This window comes from Rhinolophus ferrumequinum, chromosome 4, assembly GCF_004115265.2.
Source record: "Rhinolophus ferrumequinum isolate MPI-CBG mRhiFer1 chromosome 4, mRhiFer1_v1.p, whole genome shotgun sequence".
NCBI lineage: Eukaryota > Metazoa > Chordata > Mammalia > Chiroptera > Rhinolophidae > Rhinolophus > Rhinolophus ferrumequinum.
The window spans coordinates 65,004,628-65,031,234 of record NC_046287.1 but is presented as its reverse complement, the minus strand read 5'-3'; the positions used below and the strand labels follow the sequence as shown (position 1 = coordinate 65,031,234).

General features: G+C 40.4%; 1 protein-coding gene across 3 annotated transcripts in view; it reads right to left on the bottom strand.

Annotated features, from left to right (window-relative positions):
• FUT10 (fucosyltransferase 10) overlaps window positions 1-26,607 on the bottom strand; it is a 74,889-nt gene that overhangs the window by 9,233 nt on the left and 39,049 nt on the right. For all 3 annotated transcript variants that reach the window (XM_033105202.1, XM_033105201.1, XM_033105200.1), the window contains exon 4: window positions 1,774-2,609. In XM_033105202.1, the coding sequence (XP_032961093.1) occupies window positions 1,774-2,609 (836 nt within the window). The remainder of the gene's footprint in view (window positions 1-1,773; window positions 2,610-26,607) is intronic.

The window sequence follows — 26,607 nt, the reverse complement described above, 5'->3', positions numbered from 1 at the left end:
TTCTGCTTTTCAATAATGAGCACATTAGCATTAGAGAATGGTAGTGAGTTCACTGAAATGCAAGCAAAGTCTTGTTATCATCTTCACTGACCACCTCTCTGGGAAGGATGAGAGCACAGTGGAGGAGAGCCTGTCTGTTTCCTCAAAGACTCCAGAGAGAAGAACATTCAATTATACCACTTTCAGGCACTCGGAAATCCAATCAATTAGCTGTTTCCATTGGAAACACAGGAATGTATGTATTCTATAGCTTTTTAAAAGCTATTTACCAATGTTGTTATACCCTCTTTTCCAGTCCCCAGTAATCATTCCAAAAAGTCTTCTGGGAAGTGCAGGAGTAGTTAGGGTTTGTGTGGTTCTTTCAGTTTTCTGTGAATACAATTTCCAAGCCTGGAAAGGACTGAAATGCAAAGCAGGCAAATCATCACCCTCAGAAGACCTGTTTTCTTCCTTGACGTATTTTGAAAATAAATAATTGGTATAGTGTGTGGACAATTAATATGGTCTCTACTTTCTCATGTGTTTTTGCAGTTGTATGTGTATTTTGCTTTTTGCTGTAATGTGGCCCTATAAATTAGGTCAGAAAGGAAGTCATTGGAAATCAGGCTGCATTCTCTAAGAAGAATGATGTAATACTTATTATTCCTGTTGCTGACCAAGACACTCAGCTTAAAATAACTGATTTTATGAGTAAACATTTTTTATATAAAACCAGATAAAAGAAGTTACATTTTCATAATAATTAAAATTAGTAAAATAATGTTTCAATATTTTAAATTTAAACCTATGCATACTTAGTACATGAAAGCCTCATATAGTATATATACAATACATAAAAATAATTCCACACACTGTTTACATTTATGTTTGACCTGAAATTAATATGCTAGCCAAAATAAACATTGAAATATTTAAGAAAAATTATTCGCCTTTGGAGAATTTAGATAAAACATGATGTTATGTGGAAGTCAGGAAAGGGTAACGAGTGACAGCCAAGTGGTATATGTGACCATCTCATTTCTTTAAATTTTCAAATATATTTGAAACTAATCTTTCTTTTTCTCTCAATAAATTACCTTTTAAAAAAATTCAGTTATATATAAAGTGGGACCTTTCCTGGTATGAAAGAACAAAGTAAGCCAATAAACAAATGTTAAAAGCATGTAGAAATTTGAAGATATTGCTAAGAAGTTCATTTATAATAATTTAAGAAAAAGAAGTCTCTTAAGGACTATCCCCATCATTTTTTAATATTCTCTATACATTAATAATCATGTGTTCATGCCTGGAAGAGAAAGAACAAGAACCAAAGAAAGAGAGAGGTTCATTGATAACGTATGTGAAATAAAAATAAGTTTTAAAGCAGCAGCCTGTGGGGCATCAGTGAAGGGAGAACCCACAGCATGGATGGAAAGGTTAAAGTATTGCGTCAGAACCATGTGGATGAGTCAGAACTTGGACTTTTTTTCATTTTGTTGGCCTTCTGCCTCCTTCTGCAGCCTCTGTATGTCACTGCCCAGCACCTGCAGCATGGCGTCCTCCAGAAGAAAGAATAAAGGAGAATTTAAGGCCGTCAGGAAGAAGGACGTGACAGTAAACCTCATGTTAGTCCTCAAAGGATAGTGATGAAATAGTCAGCCTTCCTGCAGAGCCTGGCCTATCTGACAGGAATGAGGAGCAGTAATGAGTCAGCTGCAACAGAAGGCTATGGAACAGCAGAGACCATCAAGATGGCTGTCCTAGCACCGCTCTGCCAAACCTAGATTCCCTTACCTTTGCCTGAAGCCTGATGTTATCCCACACCTTGTTGCACACCATGCACTCAAATGCATCGATGTAGTTGTCTTGGTTAATGTCCTGCACTCCCCACTTCCGTTCCCTGAGAGCTGTGAGGAGTCGCTGGTTGGAGATCTCACCCTTCAGCTTCCATTCTATGTAGGCCTCGTACCGTCTGTCATCATAATCCAGCTGTCTGATGTAACTGGCCAGTTCTCTAGGGTGAGAAAATTCTGAGACGAGAATGGCACTTCTGTTACTGGGGAGCCAGTCTGTGATGCTGGGGGACCCATAGTACACAGGGATCACCCCCAGTTTCAGAGGTCTCCAGAACTTCTCAGTGATGTAGTCATCGCAAACCGCATTCTCAAAAGCAAGGATAAATTTATACTGTGCAATGATCCTATAGAAGCCATCGGCATCCATGGAGGCTGGATTTTTCAGCTGCTGAGGGAGATCTTTGTTCCGTAAACACTCGCCGTAGGAATCGACCTCAATGTAAGTCATCAGCTCTTGAACATAGCTGTCCCTATCTGACGGTGGGTCACAGTCTGACTGCACATACACCAGTGGAGCAAGTCTTTTTCGAAGGCTGTTTTTGGACTGCAAGGGGACCAGGTATCGGTGTGACTTCAGGACTTCTATGCCCTCCAAGTACTGAGTGGTTAGTGGCAGGTGGGAATGCCGGCTGAATGTAGCAGTGTAGTTGAACAAGGTGATGACTGGCTTGTGAAAGAGCTTATAATTGTTTTTTGGAGATTCTTCGTGAAAAAGGGCCCAGTCGTGATGGGCTTTCCGAGGCAGAGGTAAGCTATCTATGTTGAAGTCAGTACCTAGGAGAAGAAAAGAAAATATTAGCATGCCCAAACAATTTTGCTGTTTAACTTTGAGTCCACATAGTAAGCTTAGAATACAGAGGAGTTTGAAGCTATAAATAAAAAGCACGTTACACTGTTTGCAAAAAGTGCCTGGCAGTCAGTCATGAAGCTTTCACCCCAGAAACTGCTCCAGGGGACAATCACCAAGGAGAGGGAACCTCTTTCTCATATAATGAAAGGGAAATGGGAGTAGTGTCTAGTCAGGTTCTACAGGGAGAATTTATTCCACTGCCTCCTGCAATTGGCTTTTCTTCCGGGAGGTGTTGCCTAAAAGAGGACACAAGAAATAAAGAGATAGACAGGTCTTAAAAAAGAAAAGAGCAAGAGAAAAGAAGCCCAAAAGGGAAAAGCAATCAGCTTGGCAGATTGATTAACTGAAAAAAGGTGAAATCATGCAAAAGTAGCCAGAACAAATATACAGGATAGATTTTTTTTAATCCAAATGATCGATTTCAACAAAGTGCAGTTAATCAATCTTAGTCAAAATGGTAGACAAGAGGCTTTTAAAAACGAAAGAGCTGATAATAGCACTATGTTACAGACCACTGCAGGATGGACATGAATTAACAAGCACATCGAGAAATAAAGAAGGCATAACAGGATTATAATTATGAGTGATTCTAGCTTCCACAGGATTAATTGGGAAGCCTTTGAAACATGATAATGTGCAGACAGAAGTGATGGATGTGGTAAGCAATTGTTTCCTGACTGCATGGGTGGAGACCCATTCAGGAAGAATTTATTTCTAGAACTGAGAAAGAAGAATTAAGACAATATCACAATATATAATACACAATTTCTAAAGTGTTCCTGACACTGATGATTTTGTGGCCCCTGATTTGTATTTTTTAAATGTAAGAAAATAGAAAAAACAAATCCATCTTCCAGCACCCACTGGGAAAAAAACAAAAACGAAAACAAAAAAACACCAAAAAAAAAAAATGCTTCTAGCAGAATAAAACATATTCTCCAGTAGAATTCATAAAAATTAATAATTAATGCCAGTGCACACTCTCTCAAATAAATATATACTCTTTGAAGCCAACAGTACATCAATGAGAAATCAATTAATCAAGAAAGGCTTTTAAAAAATTAAAGATCAAATAAGATTATGTTGGAGGACATACACTAAGCACAGAGAAATTGCTGAAGAAAGTACTACTGTTTTGATAACAGGCTTTTATTCTCAATGATCAGGAATGAAAGACTAACATCTAAAAATGGTTATATATTTGTTTATTTGGCATTTGCTACTTTTGACTTTTAGCATCAAAAAGAATATTCATCCATACACCTGAAATATAATGGCATATAGAGTTGGTCAGCAAAAGTTAAGAGAGAAACATGAGGACATAAAAGAGAAAAGAATCTTAGAAGAAAGGCGGCTTATTACATTGAAGTGGTTGCTGCTCAAAAAGGTTCTAGGCCAGTCAAGTGGCCAATGATGGGAACTGGAACCCATAAACTTCAGTTAGAACATAAAGTTTCCACGAAAGGCATAACAGAGAATCAAGGCCATCTATCTAGGAGAGGAAGAACTATAGCCCAATCCATGAGTATCAGAGGCAAGGACCACACTGTAAGATTAGAGACTAGAGGAGATATGATTAAAACAAAAGTGTATCTAGAATTAACTCAGGGATCAGATCCGCTAATTGTTATGTGGCACATTTGTGATTCACAGTGTGGCTCATCCTGGGTGCCACAGCAATGATCCAAAATGCAGGAGAGGGAAGCAGAAAGACACAAGGCCTGCCTCCAGTGCTTCAGAGAATGGAGAGGGCCTGGGTTTCATCTCTGCTTGTCTACATCAGTAAAGTACAGAGAAACTAAAAATGGTTGTGTCTAGACCTTTTCGAGGCCACTATCTAGATCTGTCCAGGTTGTGCTGATAATAGAAATGGGACTTGAAACAGGTACTAGTTATAATGAGCCTTTTATTCATTACATAATAACTAGGAGATGAGGGCTAACAAGCTCATTATACGTTTAGCCAAGTTGCTATTGGAACCCTGATGGTAGAAAGACAGGGAGAAGAATATTGGGTCCCTCCTTATGCAATCTGCAGTAGCAAAAGAGCCTGCAGAATCTAAGCAAGAAACATTTATTTATATGCCTGTGCTAAAAAGTAACACAGTTGTTGTTTTTTTTAATGAGAGTATGAGTTTCTCATACATCATCTGAATTTTAATTTATAGGAGTGAGGCTTTATATCTTTAATAGTGAGGGAATGCTTCCTTAATAGAGCAGAAAATTAAAGGCACCTAACTTTCCAGAAACATTTCCCATTATTTGCTATCTTAAAATGTACTTCCTAGTAAGTTCCCTAAGATCTACATGCACAATACACAGACACACACACATATACACATTAAAATAGGTTTTCTATATTCTTACAAGTTAAAATCCTCTGGGGAAGATATTTTTATTAATAAAAAGTCATTTTTTCCAGTGAGTTCCTCCCCTAAGCCTAGAGCTTCAGATGGTAAACACTCAAGAATATTGAAATTAGAACTATAACAAACATAGAATACGTCACTGAGGATATCATGGCCTACAATAAAAGTATTAAAAACTCTAAAAAGTATTAGATGTGGTTCAGGAAATGACTGAGTAATTTAGCTCTCTCCAATCCCAGGGCAATGCCTACTATAACAAGAATTGCAACTGGAGTCTTTAAAGAAATAAAAATCAATTAATCTATGGTAAATCCAAAAGAAAAAAAAGTTCCTAACTTGTTTGTGATTGGTTCACTAGTCATCTTCGCCGGCTCTTCTATTTAACAACTTCAGATTCAAACTTTCTTTCTCTAAGTTATTTTGTGTTTACTGAATACTGACAAATGTATTCATCCCTTTAAATGACAGCTGACAAATAGATCTTAAGCACTAAAGTGCATTGTAAAGGAAATTGCAAGTTGGAATACAAGTGGAATAAAATTAACGCTGGCAAATGATGCCAGACTGCTGACCATGGAGATTAAATCTGAAACAGCAGATAAGCAGAAGAGCGACAATGCTTTATGATTCTCCTTTTCTTTTCTTTTCTTTTCTGTGCTCCTTTTCTTCTCCAGGGGCACATATCTTCTTCTGTAGTTCCCACACAAACTGGTGAAAACAAACAGAAGAAGGCAATATGTGTTATGAATCCCACTCTACTAACAAACTTTGAGTCATGTGTCTGGAGCAACAAACCCCTGGTGAGGACGAGAATTTTCAGACTGGCTAATGGTAAAGGACAGGAAAGATCACCGGCCCTGCTACAATGTTGATTCTGTTGAATGACTTACTCTTGGCACCCCTAAGCGCACCCACAAAAATATTACCCAGGTTAAACCCAGTCCACTCGGGAAAGTGTCATGCCTGAATTAGGAACAAAAAAAATGTTCCCATAAAATGTCCTCCAAATACAATTTCTGTTTTTAAAAAGAACCACTACCATAAAACTGTGTCTCATAAAATGTGGTCCCACAAAAATACCCCAATAGAGGGAACTAAAACTTTTGAGGAAAAGCAGTTTATGTGAAGGGGCTATCTCATATATTACCATCTAACATTTGATAGTTCATTGCCATTTTTAAAGCCATTTTACACGAATTTTCTTGACTTACCCATACAACCCCATCAAGTCATTTATTTTCTCTAAGGTTCTGAGGGTTAACTAAAAATGTGGAAGAATGGTGTCGGTAGCTGGGAAAGGCTCCTATTACCTCAGGCTAAATTCTAACCAATTTCATGCCACATGTGTGCCCCTGAGGATAGCCTGGCCCTAGCCAATTCAGAGAGACTTTGGCAGGCCACTTAAAATCCTCTCATACTAACTTCTAGACCTATGTTCTTTCCTTTTTCCCATCATCTCTCTTCATGAGTCCTTTTACCTGTCCCTTAATCAATTCTATGTCACAGAGCCCTCTCAATTATACACGTTATAGCCCTCTCTCAATCCTACATGTTCAATTAGGCATCTGTCCATTCAATCCCACAGCCAGGAAATTTCTTAAATCTTCTTATTGAGCCTTGTGTTATCAGCCAGTCAGTAACTTTGCAGCCCCCTTCCTAACAGTGCAGGGCCTGAGGCAAGAGTACAAATAGAGTCCCGTGCACCATATGCCTAAACATTTAAAGGCCATAAATCAATTTAACAAGCTGTTAAATGTTTTATCCTTCTACCTTAACATATATACATTCATGATTTTGTTTAAATGTGCAAAGCCACAGTTCACACCAAATAGGGATAAAGTATTCAAAATTAACATTGTTTTCTGCCACAATTCATAATTCTCTCTGGGGCTTGGCATGGGGTGAAAAGAGGAGAAGGGAGAGGATTCTCCCTCGCTGGCTGACTCACCCTCACCTAATCCCTCAGACCTCCCCTTGCGTTCATTTAAGACGACCACAGGTGAAACACCCATTTTCGGTGGAAGTTCACTCATGGCCTCGTCTGGGTCTTGCCTCTCTCGCCCCCATGGTCCAGGAACCTCATGAGGCAACTGAGTGTGTTGTCTCTAAGGTTTCTTCTCAGCTGAAAGAGTCACCACCAGTCAATCTCTGCCCCCATCCCTGCCAGCATCAGCTCAAGTCCCTCAGAGGACCCTGTGGCTAGAGGGCCAGGTTCAAATTCAGAACTTTCAGATTCCTCAGCGCTCCAAGCTAGAATGTAGTGGTGCCTGGCCCCCTTTTCCTTCCACCCCTGGCTCTGTCCCACTGTGTTTATGACATGGACACCTCAATCTTCAAGGCGAAGGTGCATCCTGACAGACTCCATCTCTGACCAAACTTTAGTGAGGCTCCTCTGAGCCGTCTTCTCACTACGCCTCAACTGTGGCCTGGCTGGCACCCTGCCCTTGGCCTGCAGAGGCCAGTTTCAGCAAAGAAAGTTGCTATGTTGGCTTAGCGACAATCCCCCCACCCTTGGTATCTGATCAAGTTCTTCATCCCCCGCACTTGATGTCTAAGTCCTTGGCCTGCCTTTAGTGAGAATCCTCCTACCTTGATATCCTCTTAGTAATTTTCTATCCACTCTGCTTGTTGGCTATAAATCCCCAGCTGTCTTTGCTGTATTCAGCTGGACTCAGGTCTATACTGAAGTCTCTGTCCTTTATTACAGTAGCTCAAATAAAACCTGTTTTGCCATTTTCAAGAAATTTCCAGTGCAACATTTGTTTTTACAGTTCATACCTTTGCAGTCACCCCTAGCCAACCTTCAAGCCCAGGCTGCCCTTTGGACAATAAAACAAGGAAGTAACCAGTGCAAGCTCTGAACGTAGGCTCCACTTTGGCGGTGGTTGCAAGGAATTCTGGGGTGCTGGTACTTGGCGATTATGTTGTGTGGGGGAACATGTGACTGTGGCCCGTGGACCCATAGCAGCTGGAGGAAGGCCAGAATAAACTCCCCTTGGCCAAATCTAAATGTTCCATTTTTCAAATTTAAGTTGCCTCTCATCCTCCCCAAGCAATGGTTACTTGGCGACTAGAATTCTTGCTCTACGCGAAACAGGGATCTGGTTTAGGTACCTTTTGTGGTTCCTTCAACCAAGGGTACAAATTCAGAGATTTTGTATGTTACACTCTGTATGGTACAAGGCCGAGACCCTGTAAACATCATTTCTTAGGATCCCAGGCCAACTGGCTTGCAATAGGTCCTGCCAAAGGGAGCAGTGTAAGAAGTTAGAAGTGAGCGGGAGAGAAAGAACATCTTCCTAAAGCTTCTCACGTAGCAGAGAGAGTAGCAGCGCAGGGGACTGTGACCACACCAGCTGGAGTGGAGACACGGGTCATGTGGACAGTGGTGACAGCCACAGTGGCGGTGGCAGTGGCCTCGGAGTGCAGGCTCATGGCTTCCTGCTCACCTCCAACAGTGGAGCCTTGGAGACCAGCCATCCTGCACTTTGGGTAGTGATTTCCCCTGTGCTTCTCTGACCAGGGAGTGGTAGTGGTTTCTTGTTATTCATTTTACATAACCTTCCCCCTCCCCCTTTTCCTCCACTAGCCTTTCAACCCCTTTGTAATCAATTCCCATAATAAATTCCCACTGTTAGAAATACCTGGAATCATTTGTTTTCCTATCAGACGACGATTAATACAGAAGCCCATTTCAAAAGCTTGGGATTACAACTTATTCCAAATTGTGTTGCAAGTTTTCTCTTGCTCTCTTGCTCCTTGATTCTTCTAAAAATATGATTTTTCTTCACAATTCTTCCCCCTTACTACCACCATCCCAGATTCCTATTTTTCCCCTCAGAGAATCACCTTTCTGTTTATTTCTTTCAGTCCATCTGGTGAAAATGTGGAAGCAGGAAAAAAAAAATTCAAGTCTCCTATTTAAGAAGGAAAAGCATAAACTCACAAAATGAGATTCCCTTTAAGAAAGGAACCATCAAATTACTTGAAACCAATAGCACATTCTTCATTCAGGTACTGTGTTATAAATTCCTTCTTTGAGCTGCTAATTAAAATATACAGAATACTGATGACCCAGGTAGGAACAAAGAATGATGAGGTGGAGATGAAGGTCTTCAACAAAACTGTATTTGAGTACATTCTAAGTTTTATCACAAATTACAAATCCTCTCCACTGTATGTCTTGACAGTTAATGTAAAAAGAGATAAAGACTTTCTTGTTGCTAAAAGATTTTACTACAGGGCCTTTTACCCATCGGAAATGAAAACCTCTATGGCCCAAAGATGTTAAAGCTTATAAAACAATGGGCAAAACAATTGTAGGAGACAGCAATAGTTCATAAATCACACCTATTGTTAATCACCTCAGCCATAGCTAAACTCACAGTGACCTCTCTGAGTTTGTTCTCATTTCCTGCCTCGGATTAAATCATTTGTTTCATAAAGCTCAAACTCCCAGTGTTCAAGATAACTATTATAATTGCTACCTCCCTGCTACATCAGTCTGAATAAGCTTAACAGCATTTTAAAGTGCTTCTGACAGTGTCTAAATCTAAACACAAAAGGAAATTCAGTAATAATTAGAAAAAGGGAGAATTAGATGTTGCGAAGACCAACAAGAAACCAGAGCAGGTGTAACAGCCTAAGGTACTGCCCTCCCCCAGGGTGACAGGAGCTAACTTCACCAAGGGCTTTTGGCAAAGCCACTGCAGAGAGAGCTAAACTGTTCTGATCACCTCCAACATAAAACTTTCGTGGCAAGGCTCCACAACCCTGGGTTAGGGTTTGTGGTATCTCTCAAGGATTGTGAAGAATTTATTTTTCATTATTAAAAGATACTGTATCTCTATTGCAGCCAACATACCTGGAAACAAGAGACCCGACCACTAACTCCGAGAAGCACAGCCATGGCAAAAAAGCAAGGTTTTCCTGAGTCCTACTACTTGGAAAGCATTAAGCTAGGAACTCTGGGGCTTTAAAGATGAACAAAATAAACCCCAGGAATCTTATGATTATAAATGTAAATGTTAAACCATTAGCTGAAATTCAAAGTGGAATAACACTGATGCAAACAGCCCTGGCAGGAGAAAGAAAGGAATCATTATTTCTGACTGGTCAAAGAGTTTGGGGCTGAATTTCTCATACTGCATATATTTAAAAAAAAAAAAAACAAAAAACCAAGGAATTGAAGAAAATAAATACGACCCAATTATTAACTCAGGGCAAACAAGCAAAGTAATCAGTATACTAGCTGGTTCATCTATGAATATCACTTGCATAGTCATAAAAATGGAGAGTGAATATTGATCTGCAAATATGATAATAGAAGTAGAAGGCAGGGATACAAGAAGGGTTAGTGTGTGTGTTGAGCAGGATAGGGTAAGGGAGTAAATCCTCATCTTTCAAGATTGAGTCAATAAATAATGCCTAACACTGAAAAATCATGAAATAGTAATATCACCATGTTTCTTAGAGATCTGGTGATAACAACCAAGAGTCAGATAAAAGTCCTGCAACTCAGGAGATAACTATTTGCTATTGAAGCTTGGAGTATGTATATCTTTGATACAAATAAAAATAAAGTGAACAAAAGACTATATAGAAAAAGTCTCTCTCTCCTCCATACACCAGAAACCCAGGTCCTCTCCTCTGTTAACAATTTCTTGCACATTCTGCATTGTTTTAAAAAGTGGATGGAAGGACCAAAAGAACAAAGAAAGGAAGAATGGAAAGGAGGGAAGGAGGGAGGGAGGGAAGGAAAGAAGGGTAGAAGGAAGGAAGGGAGGGAGAAAAATCACATTTAACTGAACCTAGGAAAAATAAATTATAAGATGTACCATTATTTTTTTGTGTCACCACAAAAAGGTATTTCCAATTAAACTATTATATAAGGCTTCTTAAACTTAGACTGTTTATTTATACTTATTGAAATCTTTTAGATTGCTAATAGATTTTTATCATTTATCTCTTGTGAATGCTTATAAAAAATATAAGTTAAATTGGTTAAAGTATCTGAAATGTTTTCACATTGAGAGTCCAACTCTTCTGAATCAGTTTTGAATCTTTGGTGTCTGTGTTTTTGAACAGAGTATTTTGCTCTCTGCCACTGAGACTGTTAGCCATCATCAGCTGACCACATGGAGAAGTGACAGAGTAGAAGGACGTCTTCAGTGACCCACTGGACTGCTGAACAAAACAGGTCTACCTACCTCAGTCTTCTGGCTGATTTAATAAATAAATGCCCAGATCCTTTTGGTAATCCTTTTGGTAAGGATTTTAATACTGGCAGCCTACTGCATCTGAATGATAATAGCATTAGTCTGTGGCCTAATGTTTAGGAAGTCTCTATGTTGCTGTATCGGACAGCAGTGTTTTAGATGAGATCTTTCCTGCTCTTTTTCTAAAACAGGCTAAATTGCTACTGCCCGTGGACCTCTAGGAGGTGAAGGCTTCAGAAGGAAGAGCTTTCCAAATTGCCGAACTCCTTATATTAGTTGTTCCCTATTTGTTATCTTGAGGCTTTCTGTATGGATTAGAACTATGGTGTTTATTGTACTCAACTGCAATTACATGTGCACCTGTCTGTTACCGTAGACAGAAAAAATAGGGCCGGGGGAAAGAGGGGTGAGGAAAGGAAGGAGAAGGTGAGGGGAGATAAAGGAAGGAAGAGATAAGGTCATTCTTAAGAAGAGGTGCAGCTACCAGACCAGCCAGAACTAGATTTCCGTGGTTGAGCGCAGACCCAGGATGACATCTTGTCACTCAAGGTAAACTTTAGCTAACAGTGATGGATTATAATATTATTAGCATTATGGCCAGGGAAAATCTTCACCCCCTGTGCCGCCATGACAGTTCTAACAAAAGCCAAAAATGACAAAACCCCTCCTCCCTATGGGAAGGGGTGGTCAACACGGACCCGCCTGGGAACGCCTATACCACCACCCCTAAATACGGAATACTGTGTGCCCTCATTGGAATAAGTTCCTAAGGCCCTTTGTTCTTCGGAGTGGTGGCTTTTCTGGACTGCCAGCTCCTACAATCTTGGTAGTGTAGTATCCTATTGCTTTTAATAAATTCACTGCTTGCTTGGCTTATTCAGTGCATCCTTGAATTCTTTCCTGTGGCTTAAACCAAGAACCGGATTTTCAACAACACGTCTAGTGTCCCCACCGTACAGGAAGCGCTCTGAGGACTCACATCTTGTGAATCTTTGCTTGCAGAACCTAACATAGTGCCTAGTATACAGTAGCTACTCAAAGATATTTGGAGAATAAATAAATGCATTTTTGGATGTTATTTTGCAGAAGTCAGGCTTTAGTTTATTTTGGCAATAAGAAGTAAAGAGAGAGGAAGAAGTAAACGTAGGAACTGGGTGCTAACACCAAGTGCTGTCAAGCAGATAAAGCGCAAATGTGGAAACACTAGGAATTCTAAAAAAGTCTTAAAATTAAGGCAAAGCATTGAAAGCCCTTTGTACAAGGGTCATCTGCATATTATATCAGTCCCAACAAAAGCAAACAGGAATTTCAGTTCACATTCCTAGCAGTTTGATTTCATGACTTGTATCTCCACCCAATGAGGTCAATAGGTTTCTGCAAACATACCAGAATACATTAAGTCAGAGAGAAATGGTGAAAGGAATTGATGAGAAAATAACTACCTCATCTTAGGCACTTTCTCCTGCCTCTTTTACTCTGGCAAGAATAGCAGTTTTATTTTCATTACTTATGTTAATACTTCATGGTAGACTAGTGAGCAATACTACCACCTCATAAAAACGAAAAAATAATGAAGTCTTAGCAATACTGTGGCATTTATTAATCCAGTTATCAATTCTTTGCAAAAATAATTTTTGACAGAGTCAATGATTTAGAAAGAATTAGTGAATTAAAATAAAAATAGACAATGGGATATTTAGGAAATGCTAAAGAGTTGGACTCTTACCCTGAACTTTAGGTATGGAAGATTTTTAGGTGGAGGTAATTTTTTTATTATTCCATACTGACCACATTTTCATTAGTGTTTATTATATGGAAACATCTTAGCAGTCAGTTATGGAAAAACATGAAAATTTATTCTAATTCTGAGCTTATGTGAAGTCCATGAAATTATAACTAGTAAATACATCAATAAGCCAAGTGTCTTAAATTTTTCTGAGAAGTTTTATACAAATCAAATGTACAAGTAAGCAATAAAAAAGATTTATTAAAACCAAAGCAAATTCCTAATTTGCTGTTTGAGCTTGCAAAATTTAATTATCAGTTTTTATTCTGTTTCAAATAGTTCACATGTTAAAAGAATTCAAACTGAGGGGAAGTTGGTACAGCCTTTTCAAGGCCAATTTGGCCATATGGACCAAATTTTAAATTTAATTTATCTATTGACACAGCAACACCATAATCAGATGTCTAGAGAAACAATACCATCTATGAACAGAGACATACAAGTTATGTTCATGGTAACATAAAAGAAAAAAATATATATATATGTATGTGCATATATATATATATATATATATGGCAATAGCGTAAATAATCATTGACAGGAATTGTTAAATAAATATAGGTACTTCCATAGTATGAATCAATGTAGATTTAAAAATAATGAAGTAAATTTATATAGTCTAACCTGAAAAAAATCTTTAGAACATATGTTTAAATGGAAAAACCAATTTGTATCTATGGTATGATTCAGTTTAAGGAAAAAAACGGACAAAACTACAGGCTGAATTCAATTATACATAAAAATTCTGAGGCGGCCAGATGGCTCAGTTGGTTAGAGCCTGAGCTCTTAACAACAGGGTTGCCGGTTCAATTCCCACATGGGCCAGTGAGCTGTACCCTCCACAACTAGTTTGAAGACAATGAGCTGCCGCTGAGCTTCTGGAGGGGCAGCCGGATGGCTCAGTTGGTTAGAGTGCGAGCTCTCAACAACAAGGTTGCTGGTTCAATTCCCACATGGGATGGAGGGCTGTGCCCCCTGCAACTAAAGACTGAAAACGGCGACTATACTTGGAGCTGAGCTGCGCCCTCCACAACTAGATTGAAGGACAACGACTTGGAGCTTATGGGTCCTAGAGAAACACACTGTTCCCCAATATTCCCCAATTAAAAAACAAAAAATCTGGAAGGACAGCTATGATTCTGACTGGGGCAGAGATTGAGAAAGTAAAGATGAAATTTCATTTTTTTGCTCGCTAGACTTTTTTATTGTTTAATTTTGCCTTAGTGATACATTTGTGCATTACTTACATACTTTTTAAAAATCAAAAAAATTAAAGGAAAATAAGAAATACTTCTCTGAAGAGAAGCATAAAAAAAACTCACAAACTTTGTATAATATGTAAAGGCTCACAGCTGCCATATCATACCCAGTGCTACTAAGGAAATATTACCCTTGGAAACTTGTGTGTTTATAAGAATATCGTATTTCAGAATTTATGTGGAAAATTACTGCCAGGGATTTCATATGCCCCAAAAGGAACCTGGCGGATTATAGATTACTTGGACATCAACAGGTGAATGGGTTCTGTTAACATCCACCTTATGAATTATTTCAGATGTAAATGAGATTAGCCTGCATCCTCAGAGAAGCCATTTAGAACAATGCCTTGTAATGCAGTTTAAAAAGTTGGTTGGATTCTTAAAATTAAACACATTAAAATAATCAAGCTGGAGCCCATCAAACCAAACACCTTGAAATAATAATAATTATTAATGTAATTTATTAATCTTAGTACTTTCAAGTATGTACTTTCACAATCTTGATTACATTTAAAAGTATTAAGGTTGGCAATGTCACCACTCTTAAAACAGTATTCTGGAAAGTAGAAAAGTAATAACACATAATGTTCTTAATAAAATGGGAACCCAAACTATAAAAAATGTCTTTAAAAAACCTCAGTTGAAAACAGGTAAGTGATGCAGGCAAGTCGAGCTGGAATGGAGGTGGCTTCCAGAAGGATTCTCCCTTGTAGCTGACAGCCTTAAGGTAAAGAAACATAAATGTCCATTTTTCTTGCCCTTCCCTACCACTGGTGCCCTAATGTCCTTTTTGGTACCTACTAGAGGGGGCTGGGGTGACCACCTCATCCCAATTTGCCCGGGACTTGCCCAGTTTTATCACTGAAAATCCTGTATCCAAGGAACTCCCTGAGTCCCGGCCAACTCAGAACAGTCAGTCCGTCCTCAGACCACATCAAAGAAACAGAAAGTGTCCAGGCCCTCCATAGCCTCAGCTTGGACAGAAGAAACATGAACGATGCTCAGCCAAGTCTTATTCCTGGACGTGTTTACAACGGTGGCTAAAAATCAGTTTTGCCTCTTCTTGATCAGAAAATAGAGGAATCTCAAAAACATGCTGTGCAACAGAAGCCAGACAAAAAAAAGGATAGTGTGCAATTCAATTTATACGGAATCTCTGAACTAGCAAAACTAACCTATAGTGAGAGAAATCAGATCAGTGATTTCCTGGGAGGTAGGGGGTGGGGAGCAGAGAGCGGAAGTAAAAGCAGACTGCTAACAGAAGAGCGAAAGGAGCTTTCTGGAGCGGGTAAATGCAATAGTGATTGAACTTGTCACCAACTGCTGACTTAAAATGTAGGCTTTCGTTATATGTAAACTTCACCTTTCTAAAGTTTGTTTTAAAGGGAAAAGTGAGGGCTGCCAACACCCTAAAGATTCAGGAGAGACAGGAACAACGTCTTTTAGGGATGTTGTTGGAGGGATTCGTGAGAGTTGGGGCACATCGAAGAGCTACGGTCACTTTCGCCTCTGCACTTACAGGACTCTGAGGCACCAGCACGTTACCCCACTCCCTCTGTAAAATAAATTCAAGATTCACTCAGAATTTGTGCAGTCCATCACAGGAAATTGTACAGATTCCTGCTCTGGAAATATCGAAAGAAAAGCATAGCCAAGGTTCTCCCATTTTACGTTGTTTTGTTGTTGTTATAACTATGAATTCATCAAAATACTAGAAGACCAGAAGCACAATAGAAAGGGAGGTGCTATAGGTTTCAGTACCTCTAAATAATGCAATAGAGCAGCCCAACATAAACAGCTCCTAGTACAGAGATAATCCCAGCTGTGGGAACCTAATCTAATAAAAACGTGTGAAGTGGCTTTGATTCAGGAGGTGGTCTCTGTTCTGACCTCGATGCCTTATTTACTTACTTGTGGGTAAGTAACGTCCGAGAGTTGGCTAGATACTACGGAACAGAGACATAGACTTCCAGGCTGGAAGTATCTGGGAGGGGACCAAAGGACACAAACAGATGTCCTTCAAGACATCATCAGGAAACTTTTCCTAAGGAAAATTGGATATTTGATTTTTAGAATGTTATTTTGCCCTGATCCCTGGAAACCATCCTCTTCTGTGATTCTAATACTGCCCAGAGGATTGGTATGCACTGCAAATAGCTGGCATCTGAGCTTGGAACTGATGAAATCTGCTTTGTTGCTAAGCAGCACAGAGATAGGAGTGCGGCACCCACAGGAGGGGAGGTGCTGCCTACTGGTGGTGATTGTGGGCGAAGAAAGCAGTCCCACCTTTACAAGGCCTGGAGGGAAGCATCCATGCACTTGCACTGGAAATTTCTCAAGTGAAAAGCCAGAGTCTCCCACCGGATACATATATGGCAAGGGATAGGACTCATGAGCCTTTGGATGTGTGCATGCATGTACATTTCGAAGTGCCAAATGTCTGCTGGTTCCTGTCATCCAGTCAAGTGGCTCTTTGCACTGCACCAGTGGAGCCAAACATCTTCCCAGAATTACTTCCCTATGGGGAAATGGAAAGTTATTGGGTTGACTCTCCCATCTGATGGTATGTAATGAAGTCCAATGCATAGCTGAAATCCCGGCCCAGTGAAACAGCGGAGCCAGTTCCATGGTCTGCAACCCGAGAGCTGAGCTGGCATGTGGGGGCCTAAGGCAGTACCGTCTGCCCAAGCCAGATCCTTCAGGAAAGCCGCCTGTGACGGATGACCACCTAACAACCACCGCACTCAGGTTTCCTACCAGATCGTCAAGTCCCCTCTGTCTAATAACGAACAGTGGATAGCTGCTGGGTGTTATGGTCCAGGCCATTCAGATGCCAAGCCTTGAAAACAAATCCTCCCCCTGTAACCTGGAGCTAGTGCTCAGGAAAAATAATGGCACCACAGAGATCTCTGAGTTCGCATGAAAGGAATTAGAGGATTGGAATTGGTGAATGACGTTATGAGAAAAATAGCACATTCACTGATCCAAGGGACATAAGAAAATTAAGACAGAACACAGAATCGGGATGGAGAAGCAAGATGTGGAAAAGCTGAAGTCGTTCGAGTCTACAGCACAGCTGGATGTAGGCCAAAATGAACCATAGAGTAGTATTGTTATTGTCTATGAATCTGTTTTCTTTTCTATGAAGCTGATATGCTGAAGAGTATGCGCTGGTTTCGACCTTACTGAATGGCTCCATCTCAAAATGAAAATTTGCATAGTACCATTAGTTAATGAGAAAAAAATCTTTAAAAAGAAAAATCTTCGTTTCGGATTTAAAACAACAAGAGGCCAAACTGAGAGGGAGCAATCTGGAACACCATGGCAAAACCAGCTCTAAGGAGAGGACACGTGGACTTCCCTGGGCAGCACCAGAGAGCTCTGATACTCAGAAACTCGTCATTGTACTTGTCAAGGCATTCGCCATTCGCGGCTCAGAACGGGCATTTGACCATCCCAGTTCTCATTCACTGCTTGGACACCAACAGTCACGTCTCCTGGTGCCCATCATACGGGCAACACAAACCATTTTGACAGTTAACAGTTGAGCACTGATCAAACAACAGTGCACTGTGTTTAAAATCTATCCTTACTCAATATACATTTGCATCATCTGTAGTCTAAAGAACTGGGACAGAAAAGTCCTCAATAGTAGGGAAACTCACAACCTTTGAAATCAACCTTACCGAATTCCTTTGAATAAGGCCTCAAAGTGTCTTCAAGGACATTAAACACAGGGCCGAGGAAAACAAAAGCGAAGCCCTGGTAATAGATAGTAAGCCAGTGTGAAGTCTTGGAAAGGCCTGAAAAAGTGCCACGCGGCAATACCTATACACCTGGAACTGCAATTGGACCCTGTCAAGGCGCTCTTCAGCTACAAGCATGCAAGACTGAAAACCCTGGGCCGGACGGTCATTCACAGGCCTCAGCCTGGCTGCAGGGGCAAAGCCGGAAGCTGCTGAGGCCTGTGGCCTGGAGCGTTTTTTGCGCTCCAGTCAGCTGACCCACTGGCCTGAAGCTCCTCACGCTACTGTCAGGACAAAGAACTGGAGAAAAGGCTGAGTCACATGAGGGATTTACACGCATTTTTGAAAGATGTACAGCGGACGGATTCAATAGAGGAAGGTGCTGTGGAGGAGCAGGGCGCCCACCGAGCCCGGGATTCTTGAAATGCAGGACTAGGAAGTGACAGGGGCTGTGGACGGCAGGGCTGAGGGATGGAAGGATTGGTATGAATGGAAGCTTTAATTCCGGAGCAGTGAAATCCCATCCCCCTCCCTCTTACATGCAGCCTGTGAGAGATACACAGCCAGCCAAGAGGATGGAGATTTGATCTCTCAATGTTTGTAAAGTGAGCATCCACATTTGGTTGCATGGAGTACGATAGAGGGCAGGGTGGTATTCAAGGCTATAAAGAGGAGGATTCGAGAAAAACAGGGAATAAAGCCCTAGGACCTAACTCCACCAGCTCCCAGAATGTTGACAGCCAGGTTTATGCTCTTCAGACACTTCCCTTCAGAATCTGAGCAGCTCCAGAGAGATGACGCACATTCACTGGACTAACATTTAGTGGTCCCCCACAGGGAAAAAGCAGGCTCACTCAGCCTCCTGCAAAACCCTCGTGTCTTACAAACATCTTCCCCTCAGAGTTTCTGATCAGCTTTTTCATGTTTCACTCTAAAATAAAAACATTCAAAGATCATCAGACAATGTGTGATAAACCTCTAGCACAAATTAGAGAGAATTACATAAACAAAAATGAAACTAAAAAAATGGGAAATACAGGAAATAATTTAAAAGCATGATTTTTACTTAATTAAAGAGATGCTACATTATCCCATCCACAAAACAAAAACAGTAAAAGAAAACAAAATTAAAAGCAATACAACAAAAATTTTCATGGTAAGAGAAGAGTTGGAAAACAAAACACTGATTTCACAAAAGCAGAATGAAATGGTCGTGAGCGAAGAGAAAAAATTTAACACATACAAAATTCATCTACGCGTTCCAATATCCACTTAACAGTCATTTCAAAAACAGAGATCAGAAAAGAAGACAAGATGAATAGCATGAGATACGTTTTCAGAGCTGAATGACACAGACTCCAAACTGAAAGGTTATTACTAAGTGCCCGTCCCAACGAAAGACAAAGACCCACATCGAGCCACATCGGCATGAAGGAACAGATGTAGACAGGAACCACTGACTTCATCTTTGTGCCCCTGGGTTACTTCTTGTTTAAGTGTTTCACTCTGTGAACTCTGACTAACCTAACTATTCTCAGCCAGCATACCTAAGCTTACACCATGTAACCGTAACGATTCTCGTCAGTAACAACCAGAATAGCATGACAACTGAGATAAACATCAACCTGGGGTTAGCATCCATTCTAAGCAATCATCCATCCTAAGACCATCAGGATGTATGGTTCCTGGCAAGTATTGCATGCTTTGTCCCTTTGTCTTGTCGGTTATTAATGCCTCAGCTATGTTATAAAACATTCATTGTAACCACTGTCTGGGAGTGGAGATTATCTCCATAGCCTAGACTTCTGGGTCCCCTTGTGCTCCGATCCTATCCCTGTAGTGACTTACCCTGTAATAAATTCTGTTCTAGTCTATGGAGTTGCCTGCCTCATTTTTCGGTCTCAAGATACTTCCTCATTTTGGTGGCCACTATACTTTCACTCCATCGTCAGACAATGAAATTTTAGCAAACTGACTATTTGTAAAGGAATGGAAAGCAAAATGCTACCAGATACAAAGAGTAATCACCTGATGTAAAGATGAACTTATTTCCAGATACCAGTATTCTTTAGTTAGCACTTATGGTACATTTCCTACGAAGACATAAAGCTGTATAGTCACTAACCAAAATCAGTGATCTAATGTCCCTTAGCTAAGCTGGCTTAGTTAAGTTGGCTAAGACTGACTGGTCACAAAGTTCACTTAGCAAAGAAGACAATGGAGCAAAACCCAAACCCTTCAAAATTCTGAGGGAAGATGATATCCAGCCTCAAATTCCCTTACACTCTTCTTAGGAAACAATTAGAAAATGGGTTGTAGCCACTGAAGGGAGTAAAACAAGAAAGTGGAAAACGGACCTAGGAAATAGGGAATCCATCATAAAACCGCAGAAAGAACTCCCCAGGCTATCTGAAATTCCAGGATGAGAGTATTCAGCAGGATTAGAGAGCAACAAGTGCAGTTGAAAGCAGGACGGGCGGGGCTCGGGTGGCTGTAGAACAAATGTTCCCTGGGAAGAAATGAAATTGATAGATTATCGGATATGTCAGACCACTTGTTTAAATTTTATTTATGTACCTAAAAGTTATTTAAACATATAAAAATTATACATACATAGGTACTTGATATATCTGATGGAAAACTATTAAAATAAAATTAATGATAATTGACACTCAGCAATTCTTAAAAGTCAATTATTAGCTTTCTGTAAATAAAATATCAAAAAAGGAAAGGTAACTGCTGGCTCTACGCTGAGCAATATTTCATAGTCATGAAGTTGTTTAAAATAATCGAGAGGGGGACGAAGAATGTGGGGATGATGAAACACAAACAGGAGAAGATTGATCGCTTGTGGAAGCTGGGTGAAAAGCACCATAATGAAAACTTAAAATTATAACAGTTATACAGCAAACAGTAATTTCTGATGCAATAAAATTTGACTATATTAGATAGATTGTGGGGGAAACGTAAATACAAGTGTCTGGGGAAAATTCATTAAAAATGACCACTTGTTTCAAAAAATATAAGTATGCACATATAATTTAAAAATATAAAAATAAATTTCAGAAGAAGCTACAGGGAAGAGAGGTTTAAAGCAGAGGGGAAGAGAACTGCTTTTTTTTTAATCAAAAATCCTTTTAAAACTATAATGATTTTTTTTAATTAAGTGTATTACTATGCCAAAAAGTAAATTAACAAAGTTCTTCATCTTTTTAACATATGCTTGTTATGTGGCATATAATTTCAATATCTTTTCCCCTTATTTATGTAATGAAATGAAACGAATTAAGGGGTGATATTTGAACATGAATAAAAAGCATAATGACTGGAAATGGTAAGAATTCACTAACCTGTTCCATTATGAGGTTTGACTGTACATACTGCCCTCTGGTGTCACTTCATGGTAAAGCATCTTAAATTGTATAAACTAGAAATTTACTTAAATCTTCAAATGTCACATTTTCAGTCTTGGGACTTTTATCCTTCCCATGTAGTCAGCTTCCTACTTATAGGACCCAGAATTCGGGATTGCTCTATTACTTTTATAGCATGGCTTCATTATGGATTCAAAAGATTTTGAGGGGAGGGTCTCAGAACCTGGTTATGATTAATGGAGAAATGTGCTCTGAGTTCCAAACAACTGTTCATTCACTTGGGGCAAAGAACCCATTGGTTTGCCATTTCCTCGATTCCTTGAGGGCACGTGCCTACAGCATCAAGTATGGTGCTAAATAGAAGTTTGACAGGTAAATGCTCGAAGCACATTAAGTGAGTCTGACAAGTGACTGATTTCAGAACTCATTTTGCTATTTGTGGGCAATCTGAAGTATTCTTTTAAGTGATGAAGTGCCATGCAGGAAAATGATCATTCTTGTCATTAATAACTGCTTAAACCAAATATTTAACAAATATGGACAAGCCCACACAGGTGATATAATTTAAATCATCCTTGGATTAGAAATTTGAGAGATTAAATGATTAAAGGTTCACCCTGATGCTTTCTCCCCTTCTGAAAGGCAAAAACAAAAACACCCACTTTTCACCACACTCCTTTCTTTGCAGTGAGAAGAACGCATTTTCTTCCTAAGCATTATTTACTATTCAATAAAGTCTCACATTTCTCCCTGCCAAAACTTTCATACATGTTCAGCTCCAAGATTTCTTCCTCTGCTATTTCTTAGATGACAGGGAGAGAGCCCTGTGTTTCCCCGGGCTTCACTGTTGTCCGTTTCTCCTCCACCCCGAGGCCCGAGGCCTCCCATCCCACAGTGGCTTCACTAATCACGAGGAGATGGGCTTGGACCCATCTCCGGGGTGTTGAAGTCAACCTTGTGTGGACACCTACAAGTCCAACAGCGAGCCCTGTGTTCTACCGAGGCTTGTTCTCTTCAAGGGTTTCACAAGAATTTTCCTTCTCCAGTAGTTACAGGCAAGGTCAAAAACTGTTGAACTAACTTTAAGGTCATTCTAATTGTGGCTCATGATAAGTGAGCAGTGATCACTTCCTACCTTGGTATTCACTTGATTAACACTTTGACTAAGAAAACCTCACGATCAGTTTGCATCCTTACATCGAAAATCAGGATGACAATTTTTGCAATTTTTGACCCTCATAAACATGCCATATAGAACTTGGACATTTCAAATTCTGAGTCTTTGTTGGTAATCAGAGATAACAAACTGTCAGTTAAATTGCAATATTTCATATGTATGGTATACTCGATTTCCCAAGAGAAAACAGATCCATAAACAAGGACAAGAGTTGCTAGAGTAAATCTTGAATCTACCAATATGGCACATACTTGAAATGGCTGTATTTCTCTTTAGGCACAGCAAGTGAAAAATAGCCATTACCAAAATCTTTTAGAAGTCTCCGGAGTATCTGAGAAAGAACATGGGTTTTTGAGCCATGGGAATGAAGGCTAAAACTCAGCTTATCCCCACGAATGTGACTTGGAGCATTTTATTGTAACTCTGAGCCACAGCATCCTCATCTTTTGAATGAGGAAAATAGTGACCTTGTAGGACTAAGGAACACAGAGGGTGCTTAGGAAATGTTAGCTTCCTCCTCTTCTTTCTTCCCAGGGTCCCCCATCCCACCTGTCAGTCCCACCTAGAACGACCACCACCTGACCGTGCCATAAGCTTCCAAAACAAAGCTGTGGCCAGCAGGAAGAAGCTGGCTTCTCAGCTCTCTTACCACCCCATCTGCATCATTTTGGCTTTCCGGGATATCGTGCGGGATTCTTTCCACCCCTAGAGAGGCCTGATGAGAAAGCAATACGCCAGGCTACACCCAAGTTGTAGCGGAGATCCCTTTCCAGCCTCCTCTACCTAACTCCAGTTATTCACGCTGGCTCCATTTTCCTCTGGATTACCTGTTCTTTCACTTCTCCGTTTCCACTTTGACATTTCTCCCTCCCTTTCCCTACTTCTGATTAAACATCCTGACAACTTGGATGTTCTAACCTAAGAGACAAGCCAGAGGCCACTGTTCTGGCAGCTCTCTGCTGCCCTCTCTTGTTGTAAAATGGAACAGGTCGCCTGCTCCAGCCACAAAAATCTCATTTCAGGTTTCAGGAGCGCTCAGCATTTATTGAGGGCCTACTGTGTGCCAGGCACTGGGTTAGGTATTGAAAATACAATATCAGAAAATGTTCCTGCTCTCACAGAGCTTCCAGTACAGTGAGAAATGCAGGCATTAATCAACAAATCATATAAGTAAACATGTCAGAACTCAAACATGTTATGAAATGCAATGACAGCCTGTGAGTAGATCGGGATTTGACCTTGTCAGAGAGGTTGAGAAAGGTGTCTTAGAGGCAGTGGCACATGCTGAGATTGAAGGATAAATGGAATAAACAGAATGAAAATAGAGGAAGAATATTCTAGAGAGGAGGCAGCATGTCTATGGCAGCAAAGTCCATGATAAGAGGGAGCATGGTAACTACAAAGGACCACAGGAAAATCATTATGGCCGGAGGGAGAGAGTAAACAAACGGGCCCAGAAGAGGCTGAGTGGGTGCAGCTGGGTGAGCTCACAGCTCCTGTTGTGGTCCCCGTAAGAGGTTATGGTAGTTGAAAGATGTTAAGTTAAAGCCTAAGAGGATGAAGAGATTCAAAAAACATTTAGAAAATACTTTCAGTATTTAGGAAATGTAATCAGAAGAACTTTATGAGGGATTAGATATCCACAGAGAATAAGGGAGAGGAGGGCTCCAAGATGACACCTAGTTTCCTGACCCGCATAAATGGATGGACACTGCAGCCATTATCTGAGCTTGGAGGTGACTTTGTCATCCATAAATTGGATACGAAGCAAACAACAGGTCATTCAGATATGGAGCTCAGAAGAGAGGCCTGGAATGAAGACACAAGTGTGTGTATTATCTGTACCTGGGCTGCAAGCCCCTCACAGAGGAGACTGCCTAGGGCAGTAGTTCTCAAACACCGAGCAGGACCCCCAGGGGGATTTCTGACATTTCACAGAGGAAGAGAAATGGGGGCAGGTATCTTGCAGTTACTGGGGATTGCTATTGCCGTTCAGTGGGAGGGGGACCCACAAGGCCGAGATGAGATGTCCCGTGTTTCACATGTCATGAAACTTAATAAGCTGTTTTAAATTATCTGAGTCTGAAATCTAACTTCATCTTCCACAGAAACACCAAGGCTTGTATTGTTAATTTATATTGAATTTTCCAGGAATGCAAATGAAGGGAAAAGTGGGCCGTTTTTTCAGCATTTACCCAGAGATACTCACCGCTCAGAAAATCACATCACTGCCCATGGCAACTGAGTGCCAGTACAACACTCCTCTATCAGTGTGCAGTGTTGACTCCACATAAAAATTTCCCACATTTACAATCAATGATTCCACTTACAGGCACAGCATGTGGCTACTTCATTATGCCTTCTACATGGCCGAGCACACACATAGAAAACTACTGCTAAATATAAATTATTTTCCTTTATATTACAGCTAGGACATTATATGTTTTTTAATTATATACTGTTATAAGAAGGGGGCATTTAGGCTGATGCAACGGTGAACCACCAGCCCAGGGAGAGAGTCTAGAGTGAGAAACAGAGAAGACCTTGGATGGAGTCTTGATGGATTCCAACATCTAATGGCCAGCTAGAGAATGGCCTTGCAAGGGCAGACAAAGAAAGAGAAAACCCAGAAATGCTGGGTTGGAGAAGCAGAGAAAAGAGAACATGTAGGGAAGGAATACACAGTTAACCATGTCAAATGTTACTGAGAAGTCAAATAGGATGAGGGCTAGAAATGCCTTTATATTACACAGCAATCTAGAGGATGTGACAGCAAGCATGTCACTGATAACTTAGCAGGAGCTGTGCTAGTGGAGTGATGGGGCCAGAGCAGAGAACTGAGGAGTAAGGGTTGGGGTGAGAAAATGGAGATGACTACGATACGCTTCTTAGAGAATTTAGGGTATAAATGGAGAATGAGAGAGGTGATGAGAAGGTGATTTCTTTTTTTTTTTGTCTAAAGGAAAACTTGTATACGAGGTCTGACAATTACTGCAACAATGTTACAATCATTGCAAATCGATGTTACAACATATTGCAACGATGTTGCTAACCTTTTTTGATATCAGAGAGATTATTCATTATGAATGTGTACCAACTGGACAAACAGTTAACCAAGTTTACTATTTGGAAGTGCTGAAAATGTTGCGTGAGAAAGTTAGATGACCTGAACTTTTCATCACCAATTCATGGCTTTTGTATCACGACAATGTACCAGCTCAACATGGCACTGTCTGTGAGGGAGTTTTTAGCCAGTAAACAAATAACTGTATTGGAACACCCTCCCTACTCACCTGATCTGGCCCCCAATGACTTCTTTCTTTACCTGAAGATAAAGGAAATATTGAAAGGAAGACGTTTTGATGACATTCAGGACATTAAGGGTAATACAACAACAGCTCTGATGGCCATTCCAGAATAAGAGTTCCAAAATTGCTTTGAAGGGTGGACTAGGTGCTGGCATTGGTGCATAGCTTCCCAAGGGGAGTACTTCAAAGGTGACCGTAGTGATATTCCGCAATGAGGTATGCAGCACTTTTTCTAGGATGAGTTCGCGAACTTGTCAGACAGTGTGTGTGTGTGTGTGTGTGTGTGTGTGTGTGTGTGTGTGTGTGTGTGTGTGTGTGTGTGTGTGTGTTTGCTAATATGACCTTTGTCTCTCCAATGGAAACTAATAACGTGGGTTCTCTCCACTCAGGTGAGCTTAGGATGGTTGAAGTTGGCAAGAGAGAAAGGGGAAGAAGGTGGGATCATGGGCTACCCTTGAGTTGGAGCTGAGTTCAAGACTGGTCCCCCTCTCTCTGTATGCAACATTACGGAGAGCCCATAAAATTTACCTTATTGGATTTGATGAAATTAAGTTCAACTCTGTGCGTTCTGAATTCATCCCTCACAGTCTAACTTCCTGTAAGCAGGTGAACAGAGAGTAGGAGAGATTTCCCTAACTCTCCCTGTTGTCCCAGACAGAAAGGAGGTCATTAAAAAACACTACACA